Here is a 20627-nt window from a genome sequence, read left to right on the forward strand (position 1 = left end):
CTTATAAGAAATAACTTTAGCTTGATACTTTTAATTTTAATCATTTATATGATACATCCAATACCATTGTAAATATTCCAATTTTACTTGTAACACTCGACATATAATACTCATTTAGTCAATAGATAGATTATGTTTGTATCCTTCTGAAAAACAATGTTAACAGATGTTATAAAAATGGCTGGCTACAGTAAAATAAACATGAATACTGTTATAAATACATAAACCTAACCAATTTTCAGTGCTGTTCCTAATTTTTTTTTCTCTAGTTGTTTCTTAGTATTACAAGTATTTCACAGAAGATTAACGAAAAAATGATTTGGAAAATTATATTTTTGTTGTCGTGTTTTGACGTTTTAGTGAACGCTGGTCAACCTTCACCATTTTTTGAAGAACCTCCAAGCCGGGTAAACATAATCGACTAATGTTTTTTATTTCTTTTTTTTTGTTGTAAAACATATACTTTATGTTTTTCTTAACTCCACAAAATGTTTTGCGTTCTTAGAATAAGAAATTTAAGTAATTTTATCATACTATACAAATTATCTCAAACCTTTTTAAATGTAATAACATTTTAGGTGTAAATCTACTTCATTTCTTACTGATTTCGGGGCTGCATAAATGAAGAATTGCGTGTACTACCTATTGTGAGGCTAACCTAACCTAACGGCCCATCGTGTAGGTTTTTTTTCTACCTAGTTTAATAGTCTATACTCATAACAATATGTATAGTTTTCCAAAATGACCACTCCACATAGCTAAAAAAATCAATTATAACACTATTTTGGGATTTCTCTGAGGGTAATGTTACATTATTTGAAATTAATTCATATCGACTAAGTATACAAGAGATTAATTTTGCAGAATAATTTGCTGAACGTTATGACTCATCGATATCCATTTTTAAATAATTAATTTTAAAGTCGTTGTAGTTTAAAATTTAAGACTGCCAGTGAGGTGCAGTTAAGTAGGTATTTAATGCAGATAAAAACGATACTGCGCTCCCCACCTTCCGTTTTAAATTTCAAACTTGGATGCAACTTCTCCGTCCCCGCTGTGCCCTGATTTTTTTAAAAACTTATTTTACAAACTCAAAATAGATAAGAGAAAAATGTATTTGTGTTACATAAATTAAATTATCAAAAAACTGAAAACGTTACACCTGCATCGTAGGTAATGTTTTAGGAGAAATTTTAGGAATTAAGGTGTAAAAATTAGACTGCTGGTAAGGCAGGTAATTTTAGAATAGGGCTATAACATATTATACAAATTTCACAAAAATGCTTATTGAAACTATTGATTTATTAAGCAAAAACCATAAAAATAGAATATTGCTCTTTACTTTGAGATTATTCTCATAGTTCTTAACACTTTAAGTTTTTAAAGTTACAAATTAGTACGTAATAAATTAATATATTTTTTTTTTTTATTAGAAAAAAATAATCTGTACAAAATACGTTTACAATAAGTTTTTTTTTTTACATTTTATATTACATAGCATTAATAACGTTAAAGAAAGTCACCCAGTGGTAACACCTCACTAGTCTTATTATAGAAATTAATACCTACATTTAATGCTGAATCACATTTTAAAGATATGCCTACATAGATTATTTTAAAATTGATACATACTTAACTTTACTAAATGTTTAATTGCAAAACTATTCGCAATTATTGTTATAATAAATAATTTCTGTTATAAATAAGTACTTATTAAGTTATAAGCGTCAAGAGATCATGCAGAATTTAAAATATTTTTTATCCGTCCACATTTAGTCAGTATCTGTTTTTCAAATTAATTATTGTTTTATCTGTTTTTAGACCGTAGCAACGGTACCATTTCGAACATTACAAGAATGGGCACCAACCTTACAATTAACGCACATTACAAATTGGACTACTTTGCAACATGAACCTGATAATGATCAAAAAGTAATTTTTGCATAAAATATATTAATTAAAAACATGTCTGACCGTTTTTATTTTATAAGGATGCCGCAGAGTTCGCATTGAAATCGAGTAAATGTCCAACTAATATTATAGATATGCTTGTTTGGAGAAGTCAGATAAATCAATGGCCTGATCATTTAAAAAATACAGCTGGAACTGGCCCTAACATAGATAATATAAGAACCTTGACATGTAGACGTATTCCAGGAGCACCAATAGTATACGTGGGCTATCCTGACACATCTAACGATGTGGTGCCTCTGCCAGGAATTTTATTAATTTTGGAAAACATTATATGAATTGTGGATTCTAATTAAAATCGACCCAGCAAAATATAATAACACCATTCAAAAAATCATAAATTTAAAAAAATATATATACTGATAGTGAAAAAATCTAAATATTTTAAACAATAATTACATTTTAGTTGATTTATAAATGATTTTGTAAACATAATTTGCCTAAATACCTATTACGTAAAGCATAGTACGCTTTTCTAAAATGTTTAAGTGTCTTTGCTAACCGAATTAAATAAAATGAATGTATTGTATTGATTGAAACATTGATTTAATAAAGCTATAAAATTTCTTCCTCTATTTTATTTTATTTTATTTTATTCCTCTATTTTATACTCTTCAGTATTTAGGATGTTCTAAATTACTTGTTTTTTTTTTATAATGTGACAATTTATTCGCTCTCATCGTTGAGATCTCAAAAAGTATATGTCAAAAATAATATTTATTTACATAAACACTATACTAATTGGTAAAAATTGGCTTACTTATTGACATGTGCTAGAAGTCTGAGATAGGTAAACAAATTTTTATCTAATTACTTCAACTACAAATATGCATTGTACACCTAATTCTTGTAATAACTAAATTTTAGTTGGACCAAGTTTTTATTAAGTCAGTACAACTAGAAGTGTTTTAGTTTGACCAACTTTGTATTTTTGAAAGAGTTAGTTATTTACATAATATTTTAACATTTTAACTTATTTTGTTTGAAAAATATCAGGAATATTTTTAATATTGGACAATTATTTTATACAAAGCAAACAAGCATTGTTTTTTGCTAGCGAAATATTTTATCCGGCTCTGCTGTTTTTTAGAAACATGAACAATCTATTATTTTACAAATAACATAACCTTTTACGTCATACTTGAATACATCTGTTTTCATATAGGAATAACATTTGTTAAATAATGTACATTATATTAATTTAAATTTTGTTCGACTCATTATGGAATACAAAACAATTAATTGTGAGGGTTTTAAAAATAACTGATCATACTTAAACTTTGGGAAAATTTAGGGACATGATAAATTTCAAGTTGGCAAAACTAAATAAATTATTGGCCCAAATCCCAACTAAATGTTAAATTTGTAATCATTAATTCAACAAGTAGTTTTTTGTACCCCTAGAATAAACAAACTTTTAGTTCGACCAAGTTTTTATTAAGTCAGTTCAACAAGAAATGTTTTATACCCTTATATTGACCATAGTCTTGGTTGGCCCTACTTTGTATATTTGGAAAATTTAATTATTTACTTCGAAGGAATATTTGAAATATACGACAAGTATTTTTTACACGCTAACTATATATATATATATATACACATGTATGAGTTTTATTTATCGACATTACCTAACAGTTGTTATTGGAATGGCTGGCTACAGTAAAATAAACATGAAAGCTGTTATAAATACCTAAGACTAACAAATTTTCAGTGCCGTTTTTGTTTTTTTTGTCAAGTTGTTGCTTAATAATACAGGTATTTCACAGAAGATAAACGAAAAAAATGTTATGGAAAATTATATTTTTGTTGTCGTGTTTTAACGTTTTAGTGAACGCTACTGGAGGATGGTTCTCAAAATGGTTTTCAACACCTCCAAGCCAGGTATATAATATAATCGAGTAATGCTTATATCAATAGTATTGTATTTAGAGGAATTTTGCAAAACATATGTTATATACAAACATATAATATATGTTATATATAAACATATGTTATATACTTGCTACACTGCATACATTTGAAAGAGTTTTCTCAAAGTTCTGACGATTTGCTGTTATTTTATACTCAATGTTGTGTCCATAAGCTATTTTTATAGATGGGCCACTGAAGATAGGTACTTGATTATTTTATTCCCTCGACCTTTTTTTAAAGTTTTAAACAGTTTCATTTTTAAAATTATGACGCTAAGTAACCTATTTTAATATTTTACTTAATTATTTAATTAAACAACAAATAATTTCCTCTTTCTACAAAAACTTTGTTATTACTCTGATATAACAGATAACACAAAACATAAAATGAATAACAAAATTAATTTTATTATAAAACGTCACAATTAATTTGGTCGATGTGTCGGCGACCGCACGTCACGTATAGTAGACCTTTTCCTTATGAAAATCTTGACATACAATTTTTATAAATGATTATAAATACTCAATGAATAGAATATATACAAATAAACTAGTATTGTTTGAATATTTTAGATAAGGATGATTATGAAACTTATAGTTAACCGGTCATAGCGAAATTACTAATTTGTTGAAAAAAGTAAATGTTTACATAGTGTGTTTTTATTGTTTGAAGTAACAAGGAGAGAAACGCTGAATCGGTTTTTTGTCCTTACAGGTCTGTAGTAGTAGGCTGGACCAAGTTTTTATTAAGTCAGTACAACAATAAATGTTTTATACCCTTAAATTTACCATAGTCTTAATTGAACCAACTTTGTATATTTGGAAGATTTCCTTTTTACTTTAAGTTATAGATATCGCAAGGTACACCTTTTGTCCATTATATTTTGTTATTTGCACGGGTTTCTTTATAAGAATATTGTTCATCAATGATTTTCTGACTTGAGGCTTTGTATAATTTTATTTTAACATTTCGATTTATTTGGTTCAAAAAATATCAGAATTATTTGAAATATTGGACAATTATTTTATACAAAGCAAACAAGAATTGTTTTTTGCTAGCAAAGTATTTTATCCGGCACTGCTGTTTTTTTGAAACATGAACGTGCTGTTATTTTACAAGAAACATTGTCTTTTGCGTCATACTTTAATACACCTGTTTCTATATAGTTTGAATAACATTTGTTAAATAATGTACATTATATCAATTTAAATGTTATTCGACACATAATGGTTTCCAAAATTATTAATTGTAAATGTTTTTAAAAACATTGATCATCTTAAAATATGGGAAAATATAGAGACACGATAAATTTCTAGTTGGCAGATCTAAATAAATAATTGACCCAAGCCCCAACTAAATGTTATGGCGAAAATCTTTTTATTTAATTATTTTATATATTTTTCATTTTACCCCTTAATCCCTGTAATAACCAAATTTTGGTTCGTTCATGTTTTTATGAGGTCAGTACAACAAGAAAGGTTATATACCCTTCAATTGACCATACTCTTAGTTGGATCAACTTTGTATAACTGGAAAATTCACTTATTTTCATACATTTTTAGATATTACAAGCTAGTGCCAATTTTCCACATTGTTTCTATAATGTTTTCAGCTCCGATGCAGAGCTGCGAAAGTATTGGTTCTCTTCTGATGTGGGCTTTTTTTTTATCTGTATACACTGTAACTTTTTAAATACTGGACCAATTCCTTCGAGTAGCAACTTTATAAATCACATATTTTATCTAGTTGGTACTTGGGGGGGGGGGGGGGAAGTTATAAAAGTTTTTTTCTTCACAGTTAAAACTTGATAAAAACAATAAAAATACCATACGAGTTTTTAAGTTAAAACTATTACTGGCTATAATTTCGAGAGAAAGAGTCGGATCAAGTTGAAATTTATAAAGAATATTAACTTGGTATGCCCGCACACGTCAGTTGTATCAAATTTAAATTATACCCATTTCCCACGTCCTTGGGTGGTACAAGTTTTTTTTTTTTTTTAGTTTTTTCGCCGTAATTTTAAGACCTTCAAGTTGAAATGTTATCAGTAGTTAGAACTCATATGTATCCATAACATGTTAAACGGAAAAAAATTCGGCACTACAGTTTTTTTTAATTGCCGGAAAACTGCGTTTTCGCAGATTGCGTATATTTTAACAAAAAAACCCAAAATCTTAAAAAAAATTTATCAAATAAATACAACAATTCTATGCAAAATGATTCTATTAAGTTTTAATAATCAAGTACCACTTTTAGCTTTTACTTTTACTTTTATTTTTTTTTTTTTTTTACTTAAGTTTTTTTTTGGCTGAGTTAAAGTGAAAACTGATATTAAATTCGTAATCACCTCCCCAAAAACATATATTTTGACTATTATTTTACCCCTTAATCCATGTAATAGCCAACATTTAGTTGGCCCAAGTTTGTGTGTTTGGAAGATTTACTTATTTACTTAAAAGTATAGGTATCACAAGGTACATCTTGCGTCCATTTTATTTTGTTATTTGCACGGGTATCTTTATAAGAACCTTATTTATCAATGATTTTCTGGCTTGAGGCTCTGTATAATAATATTTTAACATTTTTAAATAAGTACAAAAAATTGTACTTAGGTATCTCATCTATAATAGTATTGTGCCTTATAATTCTGGATTAGCCAATAGTTAGGCTAAAAAAAATCAATGCATATCCACGTTACACACGGATACATCGGCACATGTAAATTACTTGTGTGATGGAAAAATGTTCAGAATTTTAAGGTTATTGGGGATGATCTTAAAAATTCGTTCATGAACATTATTATTATACAATATACACGGTATGAAAAAAAAAGATGTGTATTAGTATCCTAATATCTGTTGCCTATTGTTTGTTTCCAAACCGTTATATTCGTATTTAGGTCACCTTTATTTGTTTTAGTTTTACATGAAAACATGTAATTATTTGAACAATACACATGAAAAATATTTTTTTGCTTATTTACTACAGTTTAGATCTAAGATAAAATATGTACATAATTGGCCCAACTAAATGTTAACAGGAACAACTTTTTATTTAATTACTTCAACTACAAATCCATTATACCCCTAATTCTCGTAATAACTAAATTTTAGTTGGACCAAGTTTTTGTTAAGTCAGTATAACTAGAAGTTTATTATACCCTTAAATTGACCATAGTTTTAGTTGGGCCAACATTGTGTTTTAGAAAGAGTTAGTTATTTACTAAGATTTATAGCTAACACAAGGTACATCTTGTGCCTAATATATTTTGTTATTTGAACGGGTTTCTTTATAAGAAACTTATTCATCAATTATTTTCTGATTTATAGCTCTGTAAAATAATATATTTAATTTATTTGGTTCGAAAAATATCAGGAATATTTGAAATATTGGACAATATTGGAATTCTTTTGTACAAAGCCAACAAAAATTGTTTTTGAATATTCTAAGGTATATTTAAAATATACAACAAATATTTTTTACATACCTACCTAAGAATAAATGTTTTTTTGCCAACGATATATTTTATCCGGCTCTAGTGGGTTTTAGAAACTTGAACGTTCTGTTATTTCACAAACAACATTGCCTATTGCGTCATACTTTAATAAAGCTGTTTCTATAGAGTTTGAATAACATTTATTAATATTGTATATTACATTCATTAACATTTTTTTCGACTCATAATAATTTCAAAATTAAGTTACTCTAAATAATTTTAATATATCAATTATATATTATAGCTGTGAAGTAGTAAATTATTCGAATTTATAATTGAGTAATACTGAAAAATGAATGAAAACAGTAAAATAATATAGGTATTTGATGCATTGAGATAAATTGTTCATATTAAGGGTTGAATGACAAATTGAGAATAATGTACTAAAAACTTTGACTGGTCGATAATCAGTTTCGGATAACTATTTTTGAAGTTTAAGCAATATGAAAAAACAAATTTAAATTTATTTTTAAACCCTATAAGATATTTAGTGGCTCATGATAAAAAAATCACCCTGTATAAATAACATTATATTTTTAACATGAAACTAGAACAGTGATAGGGAACCTAATAACATTTACATTGATAAGTGGTCTGTCAGGTGGCACTTTTTTACCAGTTGCATTTATAGTCCTAAAGCTACTTTGTGTGCTTAAATTTATAAACATCTATTACTGACATAAAATACGTATGTGTTCAGTACACCCTTATAAGAAATAACTTTAGCTTGATACTTTTAATTTTAATCATTTATATGATACATCCAATACCATTGTAAATATTCCAATTTTACTTGTAACACTCGACATATAATACTCATTTAGTCAATAGATAGATTATGTTTGTATCCTTCTGAAAAACAATGTTAACAGATGTTATAAAAATGGCTGGCTACAGTAAAATAAACATAAATACTGTTATAAATACATAAACCTAACCAATTTTCAGTGCTGTTCCTAATTTTTTTTTCTCTAGTTGTTTCTTAGTATTACAAGTATTTCACAGAAGATTAACGAAAAAATGATTTGGAAAATTATATTTTTGTTGTCGTGTTTTGACGTTTTAGTGAACGCTGGTCAACCTTCACCATTTTTTGATGAACCTCCAAGCCGGGTAAACATAATCGACTAATGTTTTTTAATTCTTTTTTTTTGTTGTAAAACATATACTTTATGTTTTTCTTAACTCCACAAAATGTTTTGCGTTCTTAGAATAAGAAATTTAAGTAATTTTATCATACTATACAAATTATCTCAAACCTTTTTAAATGTAATAACATTTTGGGTGTAAATCTACTTCATTTCTTACTGATTTCGGGGCTGCAAAAATGAAGAATTGCGTGTACTACCTATTGTGAGGCTAACCTAACCTAACGGCCCATCGTGTAGGTTTTTTTTCTACCTAGTTTAATAGTCTATACTCATAACAATATGTATAGTTTTCCAAAATGACCACTCCACATAGCTAAAAAAATCAATTATAACACTATTTTGGGATTTCTCTGAGGGTAATGTTGAATTATTTGAAATAAATTCATATCGACTAAGTATACAAGAGATTAATTTTGCAGAATAATTTGCTGAACGTTATGACTCATCGATATCCATTTTTAAATAATTAATTTTAAAGTCGTTGTAGTTTAAAATTTAAGACTGCCAGTGAGGTGCAGTTAAGTAGGTATTTAATGCAGATAAAAACGATACTGCGCTCCCCACCTTCCGTTTTAAATTTCAAACTTGGATGCAACCTCTCCGTCCCCGCTGTGCCCTGATTTTTTTAAAAACTTATTTTACAAACTCAAAATAGATAAGAGAAAAATGTATTTGTGTTACATAGATTAAATTATCAAAAAACTGAAAACGTTACACCTGCATCGTAGGTAATGTTTTAGGAGAAATTTTAGGAATTAAGGTGTAAAAATTAGACTGCTGGTAAGGCAGGTAATTTTAGAATAGGGCTATAACATATTATACAAATTTCACAAAAATGCTTATTGAAACTATTGATTTATTAAGCAAAAACCATAAAAATAGAATATTGCTCTTTACTTTGAGATTATTCTCATAGTTCTTAACACAAGTTTTTAAAGTTACAAATTAGTAAGTAATAAATTAATATATTTTTTTTTTTTATTAGAAAAAAATAATCTGTACAAAATACGTTTACAATAAGTTTTTTTTTTTACATTTTATATTACATAGCATTAATAACGTTAAAGAAAGTCACCCAGTGGTAACACCTCACTAGTCTTATTATAGAAATTAATACCTACATTTAATGCTGAATCACATTTTAAAGATATGCCTACATAGATTATTTTAAAATTGATACATACTTAACTTTACTAAATGTTTAATTGCAAAACTATTCGCAATTATTGTTATAATAAATAATTTCTGTTATAAATAAGTACTTATTAAGTTATAAGCGTCAAGAGATCATGCAGAATTTAAAATATTTTTTATCCGTCCACATTTAGTCAGTATCTGTTTTTCAAGTTAATTATTGTTTTATCTGTTTTTAGACCGTAGCAACGGTACCATTTCGAACATTACAAGAATGGGCACCAACCTTACAATTAACGCACATTACAAATTGGACTACTCTGCAACATGAACCTGATAATGATCAAAAAGTAATTTTTGCATAAAATATATTAATTAAAAACATGTCTGACCGTTTTTATTTTATAAGGATGCCGCAGAGTTCGCATTGGAATCGAGTAAATGTCCAACTAATATTATGGATATGCTTGGTTTGAATAGTCATATAAGTCAATGGCCTGATCATTTAAAAAATACAGCCGGAACAGGCCCTAACATAGATAATATAAGAACCTTGACATGTAGACGTATTCCAGGAGCACCAATAGTATACGTGGGCTATCCTGACACATCTAACGATTTGGTGCCTCTGCCAGGAATTTTATTAATTTTGGAAAACATTATATGAATTGTGGATTCTAATTAAAATCGACCCAGCAAAATATAATAACACCATTCAAAAAATCATAAATTTAAAAAAATATATATACTGATAGTGAAAAAATCTAAATATTTTAAACAATAATTACATTTTAGTTGATTTATAAATGATTTTGTAAACATAATTTGCCTAAATACCTATTACGTAAAGCATAGTACGCTTATCTAAAATGTTTAAGTGTCTTTGCTAACCGAATTAAATAAAATGAATGTATTGTATTGATTGAAACATTGATTTAATAAAGCTATAAAATTCCTTCCTCTATTTTATTTTATTTTATTTTATTCCTCTATTTTATACTCTTCAGTATTTAGGATGTTCTAAATTACTTGTTTTTTTTTATAATGTGACAATTTATTCGCTCTCATCGTTGAGATCTCAAAAAGTATATGTCAAAAATAATATTTATTTACATAAACACTATACTAATTGGTAAAAATTGGCTTACTTATTGACATGTGCTAGAAGTCTGAGATAGGTAAACAAATTTTTATTTAATTACTTCAACTACAAATATGCATTGTACACCTAATTCTTGTAATAACTAAATTTTAGTTGGACCAAGTTTTTGTTAAGTCAGTACAACTAGAAGTGTTTTAGTTTGACCAACTTTGTATTTTTGAAAGAGTTAGTTATTTACATAATATTTTAACATTTTAACTTATTTTGTTTGAAAAATATCAGGAATATTTTTAATATTGGACAATTATTTTATACAAAGCAAACAAGCATTGTTTTTTGCTAGCGAAATATTTTATCCGGCTCTGCTGTTTTTGAGAAATATGAACAATCTATTATTTTACAAATTACATAACCTTTTACGTCATACTTGAATACATCTGTTTTCATATAGGAATAACATTTGTTAAATAATGTACATAATATCAATTTAAATTTTTTTCGACTCATTATGGAATACAAAACAATTAATTGTGAGGGTTTTAAAAATAACTGATCATACTTAAACTTTGGGAAAATTTAGGGACATGATAAATTTCAAGTTGGCAAAACTAAATAAATTATTGGCCCAAATCCCAACTAAATGTTAAATTTGTAATCATTAATTCAACAAGTAGTTTTTTGTACCCCTAGAATAAACAAACTTTTAGTTCGACCAAGTTTTTATTAAGTCAGTTCAACAAGAAATGTTTTATACCCTTATATTGACCATAGTCTTGGTTGGCCCTACTTTGTATATTTGGAAAATTTAATTATTTACTTCGAAGGAATATTTGAAATATACGACAAGTATTTTTTACACGCTAACTATAAATATTTTGTATATATATAGTTATTATATAGACATTACCTAACAGTTGTTATTGGAATGGCTGGCTACAGTAAAATAAACATGAAAGCTGTTATAAATACCTAAGACTAACAAATGTTCAGTGCCGTTTTTGTTTTTTTTGTCAAGTTGTTGCTTAATAATACAGGTATTTCACAGTAGATAAACGAAAAAAATGTTATGGAAAATTATATTTTTGTTGTCGTGTTTTAACGTTTTAGTGAACGCTACTGGAGGATGGTTCTCAAAATGGTTTTCAACACCTCCAAGCCAGGTATATAATATAATCGAGTAATGTCTTTTAATTATTTTTTTTAGTTGGTACAAAATAAATGTTAAGTTTATCATTACTCCACAAAATGTTTTGCGTTCTAATAATAAAAAATTTAAGTAATTTCATCACACTATACAAATTATCTCAAACATTTTCAAATGTAATCACATTTTAGGCGGAATTCTACTTTATTGGATACCATTTTTTTTTTAAATCGATAGAACAAAATGACAACTCCACATAGCTTGTAAAATCAATAATGACACTAATTTGGGATTTCTCTGCGGGTAATGTGATATTATTTAAAATGAATTCGTCTTATTTTTGCAGAGTAATTTGCTGAACGTGGTGAGTCACTAATAACCAGTTTTGGATAATTAATTTTTAAGTCATACATAATTAACTTTACTAAACGTTTAATTGTAAAACTATACGTTTATTATTGTTATAGTTAATAAAATTCTGTTATGAATATGTACTTATCAAGTACATAGCTGTATTTGGTATGATAAGAAGAAACTGTTCGATTTTCATGATCCACTTGCTCTCAAATGTCTATATACCTCACTAGTCCGTTCCTTATACGCTCTCTATTAATTTGGGACCACAACAATGGGGGACTTAATGATCAACTTGAAAAAGTACCAAATAAAGTCCTCAGATTTATATGTCATAAATGTAATTTTCCAAGAACTCCTCACACTCGCCACAATCATTTATTTTATATTCCACATTCTTCTAAAATGTATACGTCAAACGACCCAATTAATATTTTAATGTCTTCTGGAAATAGTCAATTATTTTAATATACATTGCATGTATGTATGTATTATTATTATTATTTAGAAGATAAAAACAAGAATACAGGCAGGCAATAGATGCTATTTTGGATTGAATAAGCTGTTTAAGTCAAGAATGTTGTCTAAGAGCCCAAAGGTACAACTGTATAGAACTCTTATTCGGCCAGTGGTGATGTATGGATGCGAAACTTGGACGCTTCATAAGATACAACAGAATAATCTCTTAGTACTTGAACGAAAAGTTTTGAGGTCGATTTTTGGCCCTTGCATAGATAGGAATACAGGAGAATGGAGAATCAGACATAATGTGGAGATCAGGGAGCTATATCAGAAACCAAACATAGTCGACGATATAAGAAAGAGGCGGCTTTTGGGCTGGCCACGCATGGCGAAAAGAGGGCGCCTTTATACACAAGGTACTATGTGGCTCTCCAGAAGGCGTAAGACCACATGGTAGAACAAGGTTGAGGTGGGAAGACCAGGTGTCAAAAAGATGTGGAGCGGGTTGAACCGGATGCTGATTGGCGTGTCCTAGCGGAGGATAGAGAGAGATGGCGTGGCATGTGTTTGTCAGTTTTGTCTTAAAGACCGTCCACTACGAAGAAGATATCTTATTATTTTAAATTATATTATACTGTTGTGATTTATACAAATATATTGTGAATTGGACATTTGTCCGTATTGATAAATAAATACTGCAGACTGTAAAATATTTTTCATCCGTCAGTATTTATTTTTCAAATTAATTATTGTTTATTTTTTTTTTTTTTAGACCGAAGAGCCGAATTTATTTCAACGTATTGAACAGTGGATAGAGTCACTAGAAGTGAAGGTCGTTAAATTTTGGGGTCCTTTGGCACGAAAACCTAACCAAGATCAAAAAGTAATTTTTGTATAAATTACATTATTCAAAAATATGTTTAACCGTTTTTTTTTTTTTAAAGAGAAAGGCAAAAGCCGCATTGGAGGATAGTAAATGTCCAACTGGTGCTGTGGACACTATACTTTTGAACAGTCATATACGTAACTGGCCTGAACAAATATTAAATACACGTAACGATGATTATGACTTAGAGAGTATTAAACAATTGATATGTAGACGTATTCCAGGATCACGAGTAGTATACGTGGCCCATTCTGATAACGATTTTGTGTCTCAGGCAGGAATTTTATTCATTTTCGAAAGCCTTGTATTCGAGGAACCGGTCCAACAGAATTTAATTTCGCCATTAATAAAACTTTAATTTTTAAATTATATATACCGATATTGAAAAAATATAAATATTTTTAACAATAATTACATTTTAGTTGATTTATAAATGATTTTGTAAACCTAATTTGTTTACAAACCAATTACATAAAGCATACTACGCTTATCTAAAACGTTTATTTGTGCTTGCTAATGGAATTAAATAAAATGAATAAATTATATTGATTTGGACATTGATTTAATAAAGCTATGTAATTCCTTCCTCTATTTTATTTTATTTTATTCTTCTATCTTATAATACTCTGCGTCGAGACGCATAAGCAATAGGACTTTCGGAACTATTAGGTATAAATATGCGATAAAACAATGCAATTCTAGGCGGAATTACTAAAAACAAAGTTGGCCCAACTAAATGTTTACTGGAGCAAATTTGATTTAGTCATTTCTTCTATAATACTTTTGTGCCTTTTTGTAACCATACTTTTGGTTGAATCAAATTTTTATCAAGTCAGTCCATCTAGACATTTATGTGCCCTTATATAAACCATAGTTTTAATTGGGCAAACTTTGAATAAATTAAGTTAATCATTAAGACAATATTAAAGTACTATTTTCTAGCTTACATATTTATGAAGTGATATGATATAATTTGATAGTTGATACAACGAAACTCTGATCGTGGAAAACAAACCCGTATGAAGTGTGTCAACAAGCCCCGGTCTCCTTTAAGTAATGACAGATGTTTATTGTTAAACACAAATATAAAAAAAATAAGTAATATATTCATACAAATTGTACTTAAATTAATGAATGAATACATGTTTATATCAATAGTATTGTATTTAGAGGAATGTTGCTTAAGTTATAGGCATCACAAGGTACATCATGTACCTATTACATTTTGTTGTTTGCTCGGGTTTTTTTATAAAAACATTATTTATCAATGATTTTCTGACTTGAGGCTCTGTATAATAATATTTTAACATTTTGATATATTTGATTCGAAAAATATCAGGAATATTTGAAATATTGGACAATTATTTTACACAAAGCCAACAAGCATTGTTTTTTGCTAGCGAAATATTTTATCCGGCTCTGGTGTTTTTTATAAACATGAACATTCTATTATTTTACAAATAACATTACATTATGCGTCATAAATAAATCTGTGTTTGTATAATTTTCATAACATTTGTTAAATAATGTATATTATATCCATTTAAATGTTATTCGACAGATAATATTTTCCAAATTTGTTAATTGTTAGTGTTTCAAAAAGGAAAACTAAAAATTACAATTATTTCTAAAAAAAATAGTGTTTTCTCCTTAATGAATCATCTGTCTAAAACATAAAATATTTATTTCGTATCTTTTTACTCTTAAACTATGGTAAATATAGGGAAACAATTTAAAGTCTCAAGTTTAAGGCAGAAGGAAAGATGGAGTGTAGTATCATTTTTTTCTGCGAGCATTTCCCAACCGCACTTCCTCTCCCTTCAGAACTCTACCTTTCCTCCTGCCATAAACTTGAAATTTCAATAACTTCAAAAATAGTTATTGAAAACCGGTTCTCGATCAGTCTAAATGTTTAGTACATTATTCTCAATTAAAAAAGTTAATTAAATATATGCGTTACCATTTAAGTTTTAAAAGTTGCTATCAAAAAAAACTAATTTGGGAGGGGGTAAAAACAAAAAAAATCGTGAAAATTTTCAATCACGCTGTATAAAAACAATATGAAAACCAAATATACATCTTGTACCATTTTATTCATTCCAATTTTACTTTTAACACTCGACATATAATACTCATTTAGTCAATACATAGTTTATGTTTTTATACTTCTGAAATACAATGTTAACGGATGTTATTAGAATAGCTGGTTAGTGGTTACAGTAAAATAAACATGAAAACTATTATAAATATCTAAAACTAACAAATGTTCAGTGCTGTTTCTGATTTTTTTTGTCAAGTTGTTTCTTAGTGTTACAGGTAGATTTTCACAGTAGATAAACGAAAAAATGAATTGGAAAATTATATTTGTGTTGCCATGTTTTACCGTTTTAGTAAACGCCGGTGGCGGTAACCCATCTAGTTCAAATTCCTCAAGCCAGGTAAATATAATCGATTAATGTCTTTTATATATTTTTTTTAGCAGGTACTGAATAAATAGTATGTTTATAATTATTCCAAAAAATGTTTTGCATTCTAAGAATAAACAATTTAAGTTATTTTATCATACTATACAAATTATCTCAAACATTTTAAAAAATGTAATAACATTTAGTTGTAAATCTACTTTATTGGATACCATTTTTTTTTTAAATCGATAGATCATTTCTTACTGATTTCGGGACTGCAAAAATGAATAATTGCGTGTACTACCTATAGTGAGGTAGTACACTAACTCACCTAACCGTCCATCGTGTAGGTTTTTTTTTACTTAATTGAATAGTCTATACTCGTACCAATATGTATAGTTTTCCAAAATGATAACTACACATAGCTTATTAAATCAATAATAACACTATTTTGTTTTATTTTTTATACACATTCATTCTAGTTTAAAATGTAAGACGGCTGACGGTGGGGTGCGGTTAAGTAGGTGTTTAATGCAGATACTACACTACCTACATCCCGTTTAAAATTGTAAATTTGATGACAACCTCCCCATCACTACAAGACCTCAAACCCACTGTGGCCTGATTTTTTTTTCAACATAAAAAAGAGAAAAAAATATCTGTGTTGCATAGATTGAATTATCAAAAAACCAAAAACGCTACACCGACATCGTAGGTAAAGTTTTAGGAGAAGTTTCAGAGCTTAAGATCTAAAAAATAGACTGAAAGTAATAAAAGAACGGAGCTATAACAAAATATGTTATTTTCTGAAAAATTTGTATTCAAACTATTAATTTATTAAGGAAAAACAATAAAAGTAGAAAATTACATTTAAATTGAAAATAGTCTCATAGTCCCTATAATCATAATAGTTATATAACTTTCAATCGTAATTCAAACCGACCTCTGACATCCTATTAAAATAATCCATCCCCACGTGATCCAACCCCTACTGTAATGAATAAGTGCTTATTAAGCTATCAGCGTTAAGAGAACATGCTGACTGTAAAAAACAATTTTCCGTCCGCACTTAGTCAGTATTTGTTTTTCTAATTCATTACCGTTTATTTTTTTTTTCAGAGTGAAGCACCGGATCTATTTAAATTTATTGGAGATTGGATAAATTCCTCAAGCCATTTTGGATTTACTGTAATTTTTTTTTTTTTCAAGTACATAATAAAAATTAGTTGGTACTAGTTTAATACACTCTAAATTAACACTGGATCACATTTTAAAGATACGCCTATAAGAATTATTTTAAAGTTGATGCAAACTTAACTTTCTTAAATGTTAAAATATAAAACTATACGTTTACTTATCAAGTTTTTAACGTTAAGAGAACATGCAGACTGTAAAATATTTTTTATCCGGCCATACTTAGTCAGTGTTTAATTTTCAAATTAATTAATTTTTTTTTTAGACCGAACCACCGGTAACATTTAAGCGTGTTGAAGTTTGGACAAATTCACTAGAAGTAAAAACCATTACAGATTGGACTACTTTGACACAAAATCCTAATGATGATCAAATAGTAATTTTGGTATAAAATACATCATTTAAAAACATGTTTAACCGTTTTATTTTTTTTTTTAAGAGTTCCACAAGGGATGCTTTGACTAAGAGTGGATGTCCAAGTGGTATTGTGGATATTCTTCTTTATAACAGTGATTTACGTAACTGGACAAATCATTTAAAAAATAGACGTAATGATGGTTATGACATAGATAATATGAAAAAATTGACATGTAGAAGTATTCCAGGAGCACCAGTAGTATACGTGGCCCGTTCTGATAACGAATTGGTGCCACCGACAGGACTATTATTCATTTTCGATAGCCTTGTACTCGAGGAACCGGTCCAGCAGAATTCAATTTCGCCATTAAAAAAAACAAAAATTAAAAAATATATATACCGATATTGAAAAAAATCTAAACGTTTTAAACAATAATTACATTTTAGTTGATTTATAAATGATTTTGTAAACCTAATTTGCTTACATACCTATTACATAAATTATACTACACTTATCTAAAACTTTTAATTGTCTTTGCTAACCGAATTAAATAAAATGAATGTATTATATTGATTGACATTGATTTAATAAAGCTATACAATTTCTTCCTCTATTTTATTTTATTCTTCTATTTTATAATACTCTTCAGTATTTAGAATGTTCTAAACTACTTGTTTTTTATAACAGGGAGATTTATTTCACTCACTGTTGAGTTCACAAAATGTATTTGTCAAAAATAATATTTATTTACATAAACCCTATACTAGTTTGTAAAAAGCTGTTTACTTATTGACATGTGCTAGAAGTCAGAGATAAGTGATGACGGATGAGTTTTGTTAAATACAAATATTAAAAAAAATATGGCTAACTATGTTTATAGATGGGCTACTGAAGATGAGTTCATCTGTTAAATATATAAAATAAGCAAATAAATATTGTGATTTATTTGCTGTCATCTTTGTGATCTCAAATAGTGCATGTCAAAAATAATATTTATTTACATATACATAACATAACTAATTGGTAGAAAGTGGCTTACATAATGGCATGTGCTAGAAATTTGAGATAAGTAATGACAGATGTTTCATGTTAAACACAAATATAAAAAAATCACTTTTAAATAAACGCTTCGATACCAATCTGGGGATAGTATGTTCAAACCAGTTATAGCGGTTTAGAAGATATTGTGGGACCACTAGTACTATGTTTGAAGAACAATTCATATAAATTTGGATCATTTTTGACTATTTTTAAAAAAGTTATGGAGCATCGTAATTTTAAGTTAAAAAATTTGTAAATTGTTTAGAAGCTTTCTCAATTTTAATGGGGAAGGGGAGACTTTTTTTAATTTTTAACATGGTTAAGTACCTTTCAGATATGATTTCTGCTCCATAGAGTTGCTACACAAAAAAATCGGTTAAGCGGTTTACGAGATATCGTGGGTCCAGACACAAAAATAAAAAATAAAAACACATAATTGTAAAAACAATACCTTGTCGGCTCCGCATCGAAGCTAAAAAATATATAAGTAATATATTTATATACATTTTGTTTGGACGATAATCAGTTATGGATAATTATTTTTGAAGATATTGAAGTTTCAAGTTTAGAGCAAGAGGAATGGTGAAGTGTAATTTTTTTCTGCGCGCATTTCCCAACCGCACTTCCCCTCCCATCCTAACTTTAAAACGTTTATAAATTTAAAAATAGTTATCCAAAACTGGTTATCGACCAGTCAACGTTTTTAGTATATTATTCTCAATGTAAAAAGTTAATAAAATACAAATGTTACCATTCAAAATTCAAAAGTTGCTGTCAAAACAAGTTGGGAGTAGGGGAAAAACAATAAAAATGGTAAAAATTAAAATCACATTATATCAAAATAACGTGAAAAAAAAATTGTAATTTCTTATAAAACCCTATGAGATATAGAGTGGTTCATTTTAAAGAATCACCCTGTATGCCTTGTCACAATTAGATGACCAATTCATTGCGTAATATAGAATAATATAATGGTTTTAATATGTCTGCTACTAATATACGTAAGTTACTAAGGCCAAAAAAGACTTAAGCATTATATTATTTTCTGATACAGAGGCCTTTACGATTGCGTTAGTAAGTTTTGATACCGTATGTAAGCCATTTTCATCTATTCTAAGCAGTAAGTTTTATTTTTGTGTCCTTATATTTTTTGACATTATAACAGGTTGCATAAAAATTATTTTTCAACGATTTTCTGACGTGAGGTTCGGAATACTAAAATATTTAACAATTTGAAATTTTTTTTTCGAAAAATTTGGAATATTCGATATATTGACCATTTATTTTATATAAAGCAGAAAATGTTTTTTGGTAGCGAAATATTTTATCCGGCTCTGCTGTTTATTAGAAACATGAACGTTGTGTTATTTTACAAATAACATTGTCTTTTGCGTCATACTTTAATACATCTGTTTTTATAAAGGAATAACATTTGTTAAATAATGTACATTATATCAATTTGAATTTTGTTCGACTCATTATGGTTTACAAAACAATTAATTGTAAATGTATTTTATACATTGATCCTACTTAAACTTTGGGATAATATAAGGACAAGATAAATCTCTAGTTGAAAAAACTAAATAAATAATTGGCGCAAGTTCCAACTAAATGTTAAATTTGTATTCAATATTTCAACTAGTAGTTTTTTGTACCCCTAGAATAACCAAACTTTTAGTTCGACCAAGTTTTTATTAAGTCAGTTCAAAAAGAAATATTTTATACCCTTATATTGACCATAGTCTTGGTTGGACCTACTTTGTATATTTGGAAGATTTACTTATTTACTTAAATTTATAGGTATCACAACGTACAACTTGTGCACATTATGTTTTGTTATTTGCACGAGTTTCCTTATTAGAAACTTATTTACTATTGATTTTCTAAATTGAGGCTCTGTATAATAATATTTTAACATTTTAACTTATTTTGTTCGAAAAATATCAGGAATATTTAAAATATTGGACAATTATTTTATTCAAAGCAAACAAGAATTGTTTTTTGCTGGCGAAATATTT

The 20627-nt window shown here is 27.8% G+C and overlaps 2 protein-coding genes across 3 annotated transcripts; both read left to right on the forward strand.

Moving 5' to 3' along the window:
- The first annotated feature begins 269 nt into the window (after positions 1-269).
- Positions 270-3142, forward strand: LOC126836849 (E3 ubiquitin-protein ligase NRDP1-like). Its single transcript, XM_050570509.1, has 4 exons — positions 270-407; positions 1822-1932; positions 1992-2204; positions 3137-3142. The coding sequence occupies exons 1-4, from the start codon at positions 315-317 to the stop codon at positions 3140-3142; spliced, it is 423 nt and encodes a 140-aa protein (XP_050426466.1). The 5' UTR covers positions 270-314.
- Positions 3143-3707: 565 nt separating this feature from the next.
- Positions 3708-13984, forward strand: LOC126836983 (E3 ubiquitin-protein ligase NRDP1-like). 2 transcript variants are annotated; one of them, XM_050570718.1, is made up of 5 exons: positions 3708-3852; positions 12256-12273; positions 13498-13608; positions 13670-13778; positions 13836-13984. In XM_050570718.1, the coding sequence occupies exons 1-5, from the start codon at positions 3754-3756 to the stop codon at positions 13967-13969; spliced, it is 471 nt and encodes a 156-aa protein (XP_050426675.1). In that variant the 5' UTR covers positions 3708-3753; the 3' UTR covers positions 13970-13984. The 2 variants fall into 2 exon arrangements, with proteins under 2 accessions (XP_050426675.1, XP_050426668.1); XM_050570711.1 differs by having other exon boundaries at positions 13670-13984.
- Positions 13985-20627: the final 6643 nt, after the last annotated feature.

The sequence above is a fragment of the Adelges cooleyi genome, unplaced genomic scaffold (assembly GCF_023614345.1).
Source record: "Adelges cooleyi isolate 19-005CV unplaced genomic scaffold, UGA_ACOO_1.1 ACOO_flye_CR_arks_rails_tigmint_CR_PRNA_10, whole genome shotgun sequence".
Lineage (NCBI taxonomy): Eukaryota > Metazoa > Arthropoda > Insecta > Hemiptera > Adelgidae > Adelges > Adelges cooleyi.